At 50.4% G+C, this 13,361-nt stretch overlaps 2 protein-coding genes across 2 annotated transcripts in view; one reads left to right on the top strand and one right to left on the bottom strand.

Moving 5' to 3' along the window:
* Positions 1–13,361, top strand: part of NDRG4 (NDRG family member 4) — a 518,571-nt gene that overhangs the window by 84,077 nt on the left and 421,133 nt on the right. The gene's annotated exons all lie outside the window — the stretch shown is intronic.
* CNGB1 (cyclic nucleotide gated channel subunit beta 1) overlaps positions 1–13,361 on the bottom strand; it is a 63,035-nt gene that overhangs the window by 42,449 nt on the left and 7,225 nt on the right. The window contains exons 9-15 of the mRNA XM_049787408.1: positions 13,252–13,324; positions 12,982–13,018; positions 6,987–7,128; positions 6,091–6,177; positions 1,624–1,711; positions 1,478–1,531; positions 1,199–1,235 (exon numbers count right to left, since the gene is read on the bottom strand). Coding sequence (XP_049643365.1) covers positions 1,199–1,235; positions 1,478–1,531; positions 1,624–1,711; positions 6,091–6,177; positions 6,987–7,128; positions 12,982–13,018; positions 13,252–13,324 — 518 coding nt within the window. The remainder of the gene's footprint in view (positions 1–1,198; positions 1,236–1,477; positions 1,532–1,623; positions 1,712–6,090; positions 6,178–6,986; positions 7,129–12,981; positions 13,019–13,251; positions 13,325–13,361) is intronic.

A 13,361-nucleotide genomic window follows, 5' to 3' on the forward strand; every position in this document is an offset into this window, starting at 1 on the left:
CAGCCAGGAAGGCATTGCAATAAGGGAAATGCACCCAGAGATTTAGTGTCCAGGACACACTTGTAACTACAGGAGAGCTTACAGCTGGTGGCCCACAGAGCTGTGTTCCAATTAGGGGTGGCAGGAAGGGTGGGACACATAAAGGTTCCCAAACTAGCTGGGATGCTGTGACTTCCATGCAATTCCCTGGGCTTTTGCCTTTGGTGTTGGGGTATTGCTAATGATGATTACAGAGCTATCATTGGTTTATAATGATGCTCTCTCACTCTAATCCACTGCGATACCACAGCACAGTGTCTCTACCCATTCTCCATCCATCCAAACAGGGCCTGGCATGATCCTGTTTCTGATCTTAGAGCCTAGGGCTGGGTGGGATTTGGTTTTCTTGTCTTATTTGTTTTTTTATGCACTTTGTTTCACTTTTTCCTTGTTTTCAGAACTTCCACATGGGAATGGAATTTTGTATACTCAATTCTACCACATACATGTCACAGATTTTATGGCAAAATTTTCATTGGCAAAAAAAAAAAAGTGGAGTAATAGAACCTCAGGTAGGACACTTGCCTTGCACAAAGCCTATCCAGCTTTGCTTCCTAGCATCCCATATGGTTTCCTGAGCACCACTAGGAGTTATTCCTAAGTGCAAAGCCAGAGTAAATCCTGAGCACTCCCAGGTATGGCCCCCAAACAAACAAAAAGTAGAATATGTTCACTGTGTGAAGCTGATGCTGATACTGCTTAAAAGCAGGGTACACAGGCCAGACAATATAGCAGTTAGGGCACCTGCCTTGCATACAGCCAACCTGGGTCAGATCTATGTCATCTCACAGGCACCTCGCTTCCAGGAGTGATCCTTAAGCATAGAGCCGGGAATAAGCTCTGGACACCTCCAAGTGTGTCCCAAAAACACTGCATTACTATTCTGTGAGATACAATCTTTGTCCTTGTCTAGCTTCTTTTCACAAAGTACAAGTTCCCAGAGTGAACAGATAAAGGAGATGTGGGGTTTAACTCCAGGTAAAGGGACTTTTATGGGAGCCCCTCACGCTCTGAGAGCACAGAGGAAGGGACTGGTCAGAAGATGGGCAGGTGAGAGGCTTTGAGGAGGGTGGAAACTGCTGGAGAGGGGAGAGCTGCCAGGGCCAGAAATCCCCCCATGTTCCTGTGTGGAGACTACCCCCACCCCACAAACACCTACCTTCTGGGCTGATGGCCACAGCCTCCTCCTGCAGCACCTGCAAGAGAATCATATAAGCAGAGCTGTGACTAACTCTCTAGAGCCCTCAGGCAACAACACAAACTTTAGGGCTGCTGAGGGGCCCCAAGTTCATGCACTGTCCTGCCAGCATCCTCTGGGGCATATCAGGGGTGGGCCCCCGCTGCTGGAGGGCAGCAGCCCCTGGGCCCAGCCCACCTGATGCAAGTCCATTGCCCCCACCTGTACCATAGCCCACAAGGCTTTGGGGAACTCTCCTACCTGGGTCAGAACAGGGCCTCCCACTGTCCTGCCCCCTTTGTGGGGTGCATCCACCTGCTGAAAATGCTCCAGAGGTTCAGTGTTCAGCCATGCCTCCCACTGATGCTGCCTTGCACCCTTCCCTTCCATCACCCTGTTGTCCTTACCTGGTGTGAGGCCCTCGAAGGCTGGGAGCCTCCTACTCCACTGTGATCCTCGCTGACCTGCGCCACCAGGTAACTATCCAGCAGGACACTGTAGACCCAAGAGGCAGGAGGAAAGGCTAGATGAGAGGGTACGAGGGGCACCGAGGCCACTAGAGACCCCTTCTTTGCCAGGAGTCCATAGATGTCCAGAGACATTAGAGATGCCCAGAGAAGCTAAGAGGGGCACAAAGATGCCCAGAGATACCAGAGGTGCCCAGAGATTAGCCAAAAATGCTCAGAGATACCCAGAAACATCCAGAACATGTTCTTGTCCATTAAGTTCCCAGAACCAGGGCAGTGGTATCAGGTGCTACAAATGATGCCCCTGCTTGAGCCAGGTATGCAAAGGGGGCTATGAAGGGCACAGATAGACATACTCAACCTAGAGGAGAGGGCTTCCTGCAGGAGGCAGCCTGAGAGCCAAATAATGAGTGAGTGGATGGTGAGGAATGAGGGGAATCGTCCATCATGGGGCACTGAACAGAGCCATAAGCAAACACCAGATCCTCCCCCCAAGCCTCTAGACTACCCTGAGAAGTGGATGAGAGGTGAGGAGGATGGTGAGGTTCGCATAGGGACAGAGCCTGGCCAAAGTCACCAGCACTTTGTGAGTTGCCACACAACCCTCCAACATAGGCCCAGGATCTTTCTATGTCACAAGATCAGAGCCCCTGTGCCATGGAACAAGGTCTCAGGGGACCCTCACCAGGCAGGAGAGATTGTGGAGTGTCACAGAGAGAGGACGGTTATGAAAATCAGAGTAACCAGCAGTAATCAGATGGGCAGCTTGTGTTCTGATGTGTCAGTTTTCAAGAGTAGCTGACAGAGCTGTAAAGGCAGAAACACCTAAGCAATAGCACTGAGGGGAGGGCACTTGCCTTGCACACAGTCAACCTTGGTTCAATCTCTGATACCACACGTAATCCCTTGAGCACCTCAAGAGTGATTCCTATGTGCAAGATGGGAGTTAGGCCTATGCATTTCTGGGTGTGGTCCAAAAATCAAAACCAAACAAACAAAAAACCATATTCCAGAGTTGATCTGAATAAACTTACAAGAGTGACATGGAGATGCCAGGCTGGGGAGAGCACGACAAAATGAGCACTTGCTTTGCATGAGAGAGGCCCATGTTTGACCATGGTCTCCAGACTCATGGTCTTCTGACCATGTCTTTGAACACCACTGAATGTGGTTCCAAAATCAAAACAAAATGGATATTGGGCCAATGCGATTATATTGCAGGTAGGGACCTTGCTTTAATGCAGTTGACCTGGGTTCAGTCCCTTTCAGTCCATATGCTCCCCCAAGTCCACCAGGAGTGATTTCTGAACACAGAGCCAGCAGTAAGTCCTGAGTACTGCTGGGTGTGGCCCCAGCCCACAATGAATATGTGGACAATCAGATTTTGTGACTGCTGAGGGTGTTTATGTTATGTCTCAAACTGTTTCCATTTGAGCAGGGGATGCTGATTTTGATAAAAATTAAAACATCCCGTTAATGCTTAAAAACTCTTTTTTAGTTTTTGGGTCACAGCCAGTGACCCAATAATTTGTGACCCAGTAATTTCTGCACTTAGAAATTCCTCATGGCAGACTTGAGGACCATGTAGAATGCTAGGTATCAAACTTGGGCAGGCTACATATAAGGCAAACACCCTCCCCACTGTGCTATTGCTCCAGCCCCTAAAAATGCATTCTCTTTTGGGGGGCACACCCATTTGATGCTCAGAGGTTACTCCTGGCTCAGTGCTCAGAAACGGCCCCTGGCTTGGGGGGACCATATGGGACGCTGGAGGATCGAACCTCGGTCCTTCCTTGGCTAGCGGTTGCAAGGCAGACACCTTACCTCTAGCGCCACCTCACCGGCCCCTAAAAATACATTCTTAAAAAGAATGGACCCCTGGAAGTATACAGGAAAGTGCCTGCTAAAGAAAAGTGAGACCTCAAAACTGGATGGGGGTCCTGCAAACAGGGGACTCTCCCTCTTTCTTAAAATAGGCACTCAGTGTCTGAGACCCAGGACATGAACATCTCATTGGCTCAGTTGGAGTTTTCCTTAGTCTGGTCTCCTCCAAAATTGGGCCAGGATAAGGCTGAGTGGCCCTAAGCTGCCTCAGTGTGCCCACCTGTCACATGGGCAGGGCTTGTCCAGACTGTACAACTTAACTGAATGAGGACAGACGACTACAGAGAATCTCATAGAAAAATCATATGGGGTCAGAGTGATAGCTCAGCAGTAATTGATTTGTATGTGACCAACTTGGGTTTAATCCCTAATACCTCAGAGGGTCCCCAAGACTGCCAGGAGTGATTCTTGAGTATAGTCAGGAGTAAACCCTGAGCACCACTCAGTGTACTCCCCCAAATAAAAGAATCAGAATTAGGATGCTAAATATGCTAACTACAAAACAGAAAGTCATTTTAAAAATTAACACGGAAGCCAGTATTGTTCTTATCAACACCACTATCATGAGCCCCCAGTAGGATTGTCTGCAATTCACCCACGTGCACTGGGAAAACTTTGGCACAAAATCCTTGACCCATTTACCCCAGCAAGGGCTAAGGTAGCCAAGCCATCAAGATAGAAGCTGTTTCTGGGACCTGTGTACCAAAAGCCAAGTGCCTGCCCCTGGCCAGAAGGGTGCCTGGTACCTGCGAAGCCCCCTCTCTCCTGACACAGAGCAGCAGGTGATCAACTTCTGGAAAGTTTAAAGGTCCTAGAGAATTCTAAGCACAGAAACAGATTGGCCAAGGTGGAAGGCCTCTAACCTCCCAACCCTAGTTCTTTTTTTTTTTTTTTTTTTTGGTTTTTGGGCCACACCCGGCAGTGCTCAGGGGTTACTCCTGGCTGTCTGCTCAGAAATAGCTCCTGGCAGGCACATGGGACACCGGGATTCGAACCAACCACCTTTGGTCCTGGATCGGCTGCTTGCAAGGCAAACACCGCTGTGCTATCTCTCCGGGCCCACCAACCCTAGTTCTTTAAGTTAAAGATGCAACAGAGGGAGCTGGAGCAATAGTACAGTGGGTGATGTGTTTGCTTTGCACGAGGCCAACCCCAGGTTTGATCCCTGAAATCCCATATGGTCCTTTGAACACCCCCAGGAGTAAAATTTGAATGCAGAGCCAGAAGTAATCCCTGGGCATCGCCGGTGGGACTCCAAAACAAAACAAAACAGAAGATGCACCAGAAGGAAGTTACCAGCCCTCTGCTCCCAACACCCCCTGTGGACTGTGACCCCAAGTAAAGATCCTCATCGTCACCTTGACAGTCTTCACCCAGCACCTCAATCACAAAAGAAGAAAAGGGGTGCTGTTAGGGAGGAGTGGCCACCTACTTGGATCTCTTCTTGGCTGACACAGACGCTCATGGTCTTGGGATTGAGTGGGGGGTGGTGACATTCATCCCGGGCCGGGGTTCATGTGCAAGGGGAAAGTTTGGAGCCCCTGAGCCCAGATCCAAGCCTGTGAGAGCAGTGCCTTCCTGCTTCTAATCAGATGAGGGAACTCTGCAGAGTCACCCCAAGGGACAGACCAGGTGGGGACAGAAAGGCCAAGGTTGCTAGGAAGAGCAGAGCTGTTGCCAGCAGAGACCAGGTCGCTAGGCGACCAGCTGCCCATTACCAGGGCTCAGGCGTCATCAGTCACCCTGAGTCCCAGCCTTCCTGTGGTGACAACCCAGCCTGCCTGTCCCATACCAGGACCCTCTGCTCCCGGACCCACCACAACTCACCCCACCAACACTGGCCTCATCAGCGCCTGGGACCCAGACCCCAGTGAGCGAATATCTGTGTGAGCATGTGTGCCTGCCGCAGGTGTGTGTGTGCACATAAGCATGTTATGCCTGTATATATACATGTATGTCTGTGTATTTATGTGTGTCTCTGTGTGTGCTCAGCAATTACTCCTGGCAGTGTTCGGGATTGTACCTCTGTTGGCCACGGGCAAAGCACAACCCTACTTGCCATACTATCGCTCCAGCCCCATGTTTTGTTTTGTTTTGTTTTGTATCAGGGTTTACTCTTGGCTCTGTGCTCAGTGTTCCCTCCTGAGCAGAGCACAGGCAGGGTTTAGAGGACCATAATCAGTGCCAGGTATCAAACTGATCCCAGACAGGAACTAACCCCTGCACTATCTCCCCAGCCTATAACGGACTCTTATTTGGCATCTCTGGTACCCAGCTCTGTGCAGAAAAGCATGATAGACAAAGGTGCTTGTCACATTGTATTTGAATATAGGAGAACAGTGAGTGTTGGGTATATGCATCCCAGATCATGGTGAGCATAGAGGGGACCCCAGTTTCCCTTACTTTTTTGGTATCCCAGAACAAGGAAAGGAGCGTCCTAGAAATCAGAGAGCACCCCCAGATTCCCTCACTGTATCTCCTCCCAGTGCCACCCTTAGCCAGAGGAAAGACAAAAAGCCTTACTCAAGCTCCTCCTTCTCTTCGTTCTCTTCCTCCTCTCCATCTTCTTCCTCCTCCTCTTCTTTCTCCTCTTGAATCCATGGCAGCTCCCTGAGTTGAAGTCAGAGGCAGGAGGTGAACCCCAAGTTCATCTCTTTGACCTATTTTTAGTAGAATGTCTATGACTCCCATGACCATATATGAACCCCTCAACCAAAAGTCAGTGAAGAGCCCACCATTTGGGACCAAGGAGATACACAACAGGGAAAGCATTTGCCTTGTATGTGACTGACTCGCATTTGATTCCTGGCACCTCCATATGCTTCTTCAAGCCCCCTAGTGTGATTCCTGAACATAGAGGCAGGAATCACCCCCGAGCATTTCCAGGTGTGGCTTCCCATGTATCCCAAAAGAAGTAAGCAACTTGCAGCCAATGGGGATGGGCTGTTTTCCATGAATATCTTGGAGTAATGTTGCTTTTTAACTTTTGAAAATATTTATATATATGAACTAGAAAAAGATACAGATAAAGATGTGATATGCTGTGTCTTCTATTCACAAAATAATAAAAAGTAGGGGTGGAGGAGTGGAGCATTGCATGCTTAAAGGGCAACACATGCTGGAGCCCCAGTTTGATCTCTGGAATCACATGATACCCTGAGCACAGAGCCAGAAATAGCCCATGAGCATCCCCAGGTGTGGCCCAAAAGGGAATAAAGGAGAGGGGTGTCAAGGCTTGTACATGCTTGGAAGATAATAAAAAGCAGCACTTGTCTCCAGGGACAAGGAGAGGACAAGGAGTGGGCGGGTGTCTGAGGGTACATAGGACAGGCTGTGTCCCCTTAATTACTTCTGGGGTACAGCTCAACATCCTGCTCTCTTCTTAGGTAACCGCAGTTTGCAGCCTTCTCAGTTCCTACCTGAACATCTCCTCCACATCTTCATCCTCTTCTTCAGAAGCAGGCAACCTCTCTGAGCCCTCTGGGCTGCTACTGCCATCCTGATGCCCGTCCCCCTCCCAGGGTGACTCAGTCTCGCAGAGCCCTTCAGGGAGGATTCTGACTGCAGGTAGAAGGTGTTGGGGAGGAGCTAGAGTCACCGCATGCCCCAGATCAGCTGTGTCCCTTTCTCCCCCACATACATCCCCGAGAGCGGGGCTTGTTTCTGATCCAAACCCCCGTTGACAGGAGTCCTCAGACTCATAACCTGGAAGTTTCTCTTTCTGTATCCAAACAGTCCCTACCCAGAAAGAAGTGCATGTGATGGAAGTGATCCCACCATCAATCAGGTATTGTCCCACCATCAGAAAGGAGTGGCCCCAACATCAGACAAATGTGCTTCTGCCATCAGACAATAATGTCTCTACCATCAGGCAGGAGTATCCCCACCATTAGACAGATGTGGCCCCACCATCAGGCTAGGATGTCCCCACCATTAGACAGGAGACAGTTTTCTTCACTGTTTTCCTTGGTCCTTCATCCCTGACAATGCAAAACATCACAGGGAGGGGTAGGGGCATTTGGGTTGCCAGTGGGGGACAAGAAGGCTCACCAAGAAGTTCAGGTCCTTGCCAAATAGAAAAGGGAGACTGATAGCATGCCATAGCACAGTGGGTCGGGTGTTTGCCTTGCACGTGGCTGACCTGGGTTCAATCCCCAGGATCCCATATAGTCTCCTGAGCCTGTTAGGAGTGATTTCTGAGCACAGGGCCAGGAGTAACCCCTGAGTGCTGCGGGATGTGGCAGGAAATAGGAAAGGGAAGGGAAGGGAAGGGAAGGGAAGGGAAGGGAAGGGAAGGGAAGGGAAGGGAAGGGAAGAAGGGAAGGGAAGGGAAGGAAAGGAAAGGAAAGGAAAGGAAAGGAAAGGAAAGGAAAGGAAAGGAAAGGAAAGGAAAGGAAAGGAAAGGAAAGGAAAGGAAAGGAAAGGAAAGGAAAGGAAAGGAAAGGAAAGGAAAGGAAAGGAAAGGAAAGGAAAGGAAAGGAAAGGAAAGGAAAGGAAAGGAAAGGAAAGGAAAGGAAAGGAAAGGAAAGGAAAGGAAAGGAAAGGAAAGGAAAGGAAAGGAAAGGGAGAGAGATTTTTCTGTATACCTGGTGCTTCCTCAAAGCTCAAGAGTCTTAATGTCCTTTGGTACAAGCAGGAATTACTAACTCTGAGTAGAAGCAGCCTTCAACCTTACCCTGTGCCCTTGGAAGTTCAAGGACAGTGATAATAATGGTGTAATGATGGTGATGGTAAAACCAGTCATAGCAGTAAGTTTGTCTCTCCCTTCACTAGGCCCTGAACTATGCAGTTTACGAGTCCTCACATCATCCTCTGAGGTGGCAATAAAGGTCACCCTCATTTTATTTTTGCTTTTCTATTTTAGTCCCACTTTCCAGGTGACAGAGATGCAGCCTACACTTTTTTTTCCAGCCAGGAACACAGCAATAGGCCTTGCAAGGCTTCTCTCCTCCTGCTTCCCCTGCTGCAGGTCTGAGAATCCCGACCCACAGGGTAGGGGTACTGCCAGCTTTCCAGAAGACTCCCAGGGAAGCAATCATGGTCCCCAGCCTGATCAGCCCCACTGGACTATGCCCTAGCTCAGTGGTGGGACAGGCCTTGTGTGTCAATCCAGGCTGTTGTCCGGCACTGCAACCTCATCTACCTACCATTCCAGGGACATTCAGGAGATAGAACACCCCCTGTCTGAGAGCTCTGAAGCTTCCCAGCAGCCAGAAGGTGAGATCAGGACTCTCCTTGCATTGTAGACCATCCAGCAGTGCAGAAAGTTGAGTGGCTTGTCTAAGGCCACACAGGATGTCAGAGCATGACTAGGCTTCCTGATTTCGATTCCAGATGGCAAGGGTACTCATGAGTGCCCCATACCCCAGTAGCAAGGACCAAGAGGCCCAGTGCTCAGTGTTCAGACAGTGGGCAGTGTCTTGGCTTCTGATCTCACTCTCCCCTACGTCCCTGTCCTTGGGTGTTATGGTCAGGACAAGTCCACTGTGTTTCCTCCTTTTCTCTCTGTGAGGCCTGGGCCACTCTCACTGTGGTGGAATCCTGGATTCCTCAGCTCTGAGAAAGGACAGAGCCCAGGAAAGGGCAGGCTGGGGGACCAGGAGCTCCCAACCCTTCCTCACAGGACAGAGTCCTAGGTCCTCCTCACTTCCAGGCTCGACCCAGCCCATGTGCCATGGTCAAGGCCACTAAACTCTGTGGTTCTCAAGTGCATGCGGCAGTCACTGCTCCAATTGGGCTGACACAGCAACCCAAGCTCCTGTGGCCAATGTTCTCTCTCCAGCCTAGGTTTGGGAGGTCAACAGCCCAGTTGGAAAAGTACTTCAGCTTCATGGACCGGCACATGAGAAGTCAGGGACATGGGTACGACACTTGGGCATAGTCTGACCCTAGACTGTGAATAAAACACAGCCCTGACCCCCAACTTCCATCTTCTCTGACAGGTGTAGGACCATGGGCTTCAGATGTGATCAGAAGTTAGAGTCCTGCTTTGGGTGCCAAAGGAAATAATTCAGCACATAAGGCACTTATCTTGCACATAGCAATACCTCTGTCCAATCCCCAGCATCACATTTTAGTTCCTTGAATGATCACTGCCAAAAAGTGACCACTGAACACAGAGCTAGGAGTAAGACTTGAGCACTGCCGGGTGTTGCCCCAAAACAGAGTCCTGCTTCCATCATTTGACTAGCTAGGGTGCTTGTAGCACCCCCTGCTCACATTACCCCCCCACTCCCATCACCCCCTGATTCCAGCTCCAGCTTAGCTTCCTGGTTAAGTCACTCCACTGCTCAGCCTTCTCCAGTCACTCCTGATGGCCTGAAGCATAGGTTTCTAAAATCAGGCTCAGGTGTCTCAAGTTCTGCCTTCTGCATTCAGGACTCAGGTAAGTTGCCCACCTCCCCTCATGCCACCCCCTCCTACCTCTGGGCATTGCATCCCTGTCCCTCCTCTCCTAGGGGTGCTCTCCCCTCCCCCAAGCATTTGGAAGTACCTCATGGCTCTCCACTCAGCCAATGAGACAATGACAGCATGCCTAGGTGAGCCTGAGTGAGTCGGGAGTGACATAGCATGTGTGAAGCTTGATGTGCATCTCTGAGACGTGTGAAACTACCTAATGTCTAAATATTTTCAGTTAAGTGTGTGTGTGTCATGCGTGCTTGTGTGCATGTATGTTTATAATGCCAGAAATCTAGCCCAGAGCCCCACAACTGTCATCAAGTGCTCTCCAACTGAACCACAACTCTGTCCCTAACTATGTGGGGAAACACAATCAGTGGTGCTGGTGGTTCTTCTCAGGTCTGTATTCAGAAATGTTCCCAGGGATTAAACTGGGGTCTCCTGTAAGCAAGCCTGTGAGTAGCCCTTTGAGCCTCTCCTGATTCCCTAATTTTTTTTGTTTTTTGTTTTTGGACCACATCTGGTGGCACTCAGGGGTTATTCCTGGATTTGCTCTTAGAAATCACTCCTGGCAGACTCAAGGGACCATATGCGATGCCAGGATCAAACTTAGATTGGCCATTTGCAAGACAAATGTCCTCCCTGTTGTACTGTGGCTGCAACCCCAAAATCCCACTTCAACTGTGTGCAAGACACTCTACCCGCTGCTTTGGCCTATCCCCAATTCTATTTTATAACATCGCTCTTTGCCCCAGACAGAAATATCCATGGGGTGGCTGGGACTCAGGAATCCCTGCTTATTGCCCCAGCTAAGACCTCCCTTATGTGCCTCCAGTTCTCAAGGCCACACTTTCTCACCCCACCCCATCATTGCCCTTTCTGCAAGCCTCCATAGTCATATTGGTGGCAGGAACCAATAATATGAGCAGCCATGGGCTGAAGAGACTCAAGGAAGCACTTTAATGTCAAAGAAGAACCATATGACTGTGCATTAGTAGTTCCTGATCCTTCCAGGGCAGGGTGTGGTCAAACCTCTGGAGAACCTCTAGGGAAAACCATCATGTATTTGCTCAGAGCTTCTGCACCACTCTGCCAGCGGGTTCTGGGGTGCCTGCCCTGGGCTGACCTGGATCTGGTAGAGGGGGTCAGGGTAAGGAGGACGGGGGTCACTGTTCAGAGGGAACAAGGGGTAGATTCCTGCTTCTCCTGCCCTGTTGCTCTTCTCTCCGGGGCACCCTTCCATCAGTCTGTCCATCTGTCTGTCCACCTGTGCTCTCCCAGGCTCCTTTCTCCCTTGTTTCAGAGGCCCCCCGCTGCTTCCACCTCTGAAACAGAGAAGACAGGAAAGAGGGGTGGCTGGGTGGACATTGGATTAATAGTGAAGCTGGGCAGGGGTAGAGCATGGTGGGGTGGAAATCAGTGGACAATGCCCCCCCCAAGAATGCTGGCCAAGTTCTACCCTGAGGGTTGGTGAATGTGACCTCACCAGGAAGCAGGGTTAGGACTGGATCTCCAGAGATATCATCCCGGATCAAGATGGGATAATGGGGATGCTGAGACAGAGGGAAAGATAGAGTGGAGCCAGGACACAGGGACACTATGCTCATGGCCAGCAGGAGATCCCATATACCCCTTGGACTATGGCCTGGGCTGTGAGTGAGTAGGCTACTGCTACTGTGGGATTCCTAGGGCAGCCCAAGGGAATGGATGCACCCCAGTGCTTGGCCCCTGAGCATCACCCACCACCCAGCACCTCCAGCACCCCATCTGTTTCCAGTAGTCTGGAAAGAGCACTTCCTCCCAGAGGAGAAATTGGGGTGAGGGGGCTGGGTGCCATCATGGGACATCTGCCTCAGAAGCCTGCTGAGCCACCTGTCCTGCCAAGTGCAAGAACTGATTCTGGGCATGTCACTCTCTGCCTGCCCTTTCATCTATGGGGCTTCCAACTCTGGCCACGAGACAGAAGGAGGACAGCGTGGAGACCATGCCTAATGCACCCCTCTCACGGCTGTGGGTCTGTGGGTCACCAGCACCCCAGTGAATCAAGGTCACTCTTTAGTACCCTCAGCAGCTTCACAAGACTGGGGAGGTTGCAGCATGTGGGCATGGTGGAAAGCTATCTTGGGGCCCCCAAGTTCATGATACAGGACTAGTGGCCAGTGTGTAGAGTCGCTAACCCAGCCTGCTCCTTACTTTGCTCCCCTCTTGAAGGCAGAAAGTTGGCCCATGTAGCTGACCTTTCTTGTCATCACTGATGAACAAGAGAATAAGTGAGTGAATGAACGAAAGAGTGATCAAATGAATGAATGGGGGAGGAAGTAGGGAATGAATGAGTGAGAGAGTAACAAATGAATGAATCAATGAGTAATGAATGATTGAGTAAATGAATGTACAAATGAATGAATGAAAGAATGAAAAGATTAACAAACTGAGTGTGTGAATGAGTGAAAGAAAGAATGAATGAATATTAATGAGTGAATGCAGGAGCGAATGAGTGAAGGAAAGAGTGAATGAGTGTGTGAATAAAAGGGTGAGTGAATAAATGAAGGAACGAATGAGTGAGTGATTTGGTGAGAGGGGATGAGATGAAAAAGCCCTCCTGCCTATCTCTTGAGATTGTGAAATTCACACTAAGCAGATTCTAGGTCCTAGACTCCTCCTGGCCTCAGTCTGCTCCAAGTCCTGGTACAGGGAGGAAAGGAGGCAATTCAGGGGTGCCCTCCCCTCAGGGAGCTGGAATCTCTGGGGCTCGGTCCCTGTTCCCTTAACCCCAACTGGCCAAACACTGCTGGGCAGTTATTAGGAACTGTGGGGAACTCCCATGTGATCCCAGCAAGAAGGGGTCCTCAAAAACTGGTTTCTCAGGGAGGAGCTGGGAGCAGGGGAAAGATCTTAAGACCTCCACACACTCTGGGGCTCCAGGCTATGCTCTGGGGCCCAACCATGGCTGGGGTCTCAGCTCAGGACAGTGCTCTAGCACCCCCAGGTGCACACAACCCCCCACTCAATACTTACTGCTCTGTACTTCACAGGTCACAGGGATGTCGGGTTCCTGCAAGGGGATGAAGAGGGGAAGCCATGTGAGGCCTCCTGCATCCACAGCCTCCCCTCAGCTGGGGCACCCAAGAGCCCCTGTTTCTTGACTCCTCTCCCCTCACTTTCCTGCTCTGCTGCAGTGTTTTCCCCACACACTGTAGCTTCCCTTCTTTCTTCCAGTCCCCTTAATCAACTTCTGAGACCCCTTCTACACACCGCCCAGTTCCACTTCTGGAATCCCACACAGACCTCTTCAGCCTTCCCATGGAGCACTGGCTGTGGCAGAGCATTTTCCAGCCTATGCAGAATCCATGCCATCAGCCTGCGGGGAGAAAGAGCTCATAGAGAAATTGAGACCA

The sequence above is a fragment of the Suncus etruscus genome, chromosome 14 (genome assembly GCF_024139225.1).
Source record: "Suncus etruscus isolate mSunEtr1 chromosome 14, mSunEtr1.pri.cur, whole genome shotgun sequence".
Lineage (NCBI taxonomy): Eukaryota > Metazoa > Chordata > Mammalia > Eulipotyphla > Soricidae > Suncus > Suncus etruscus.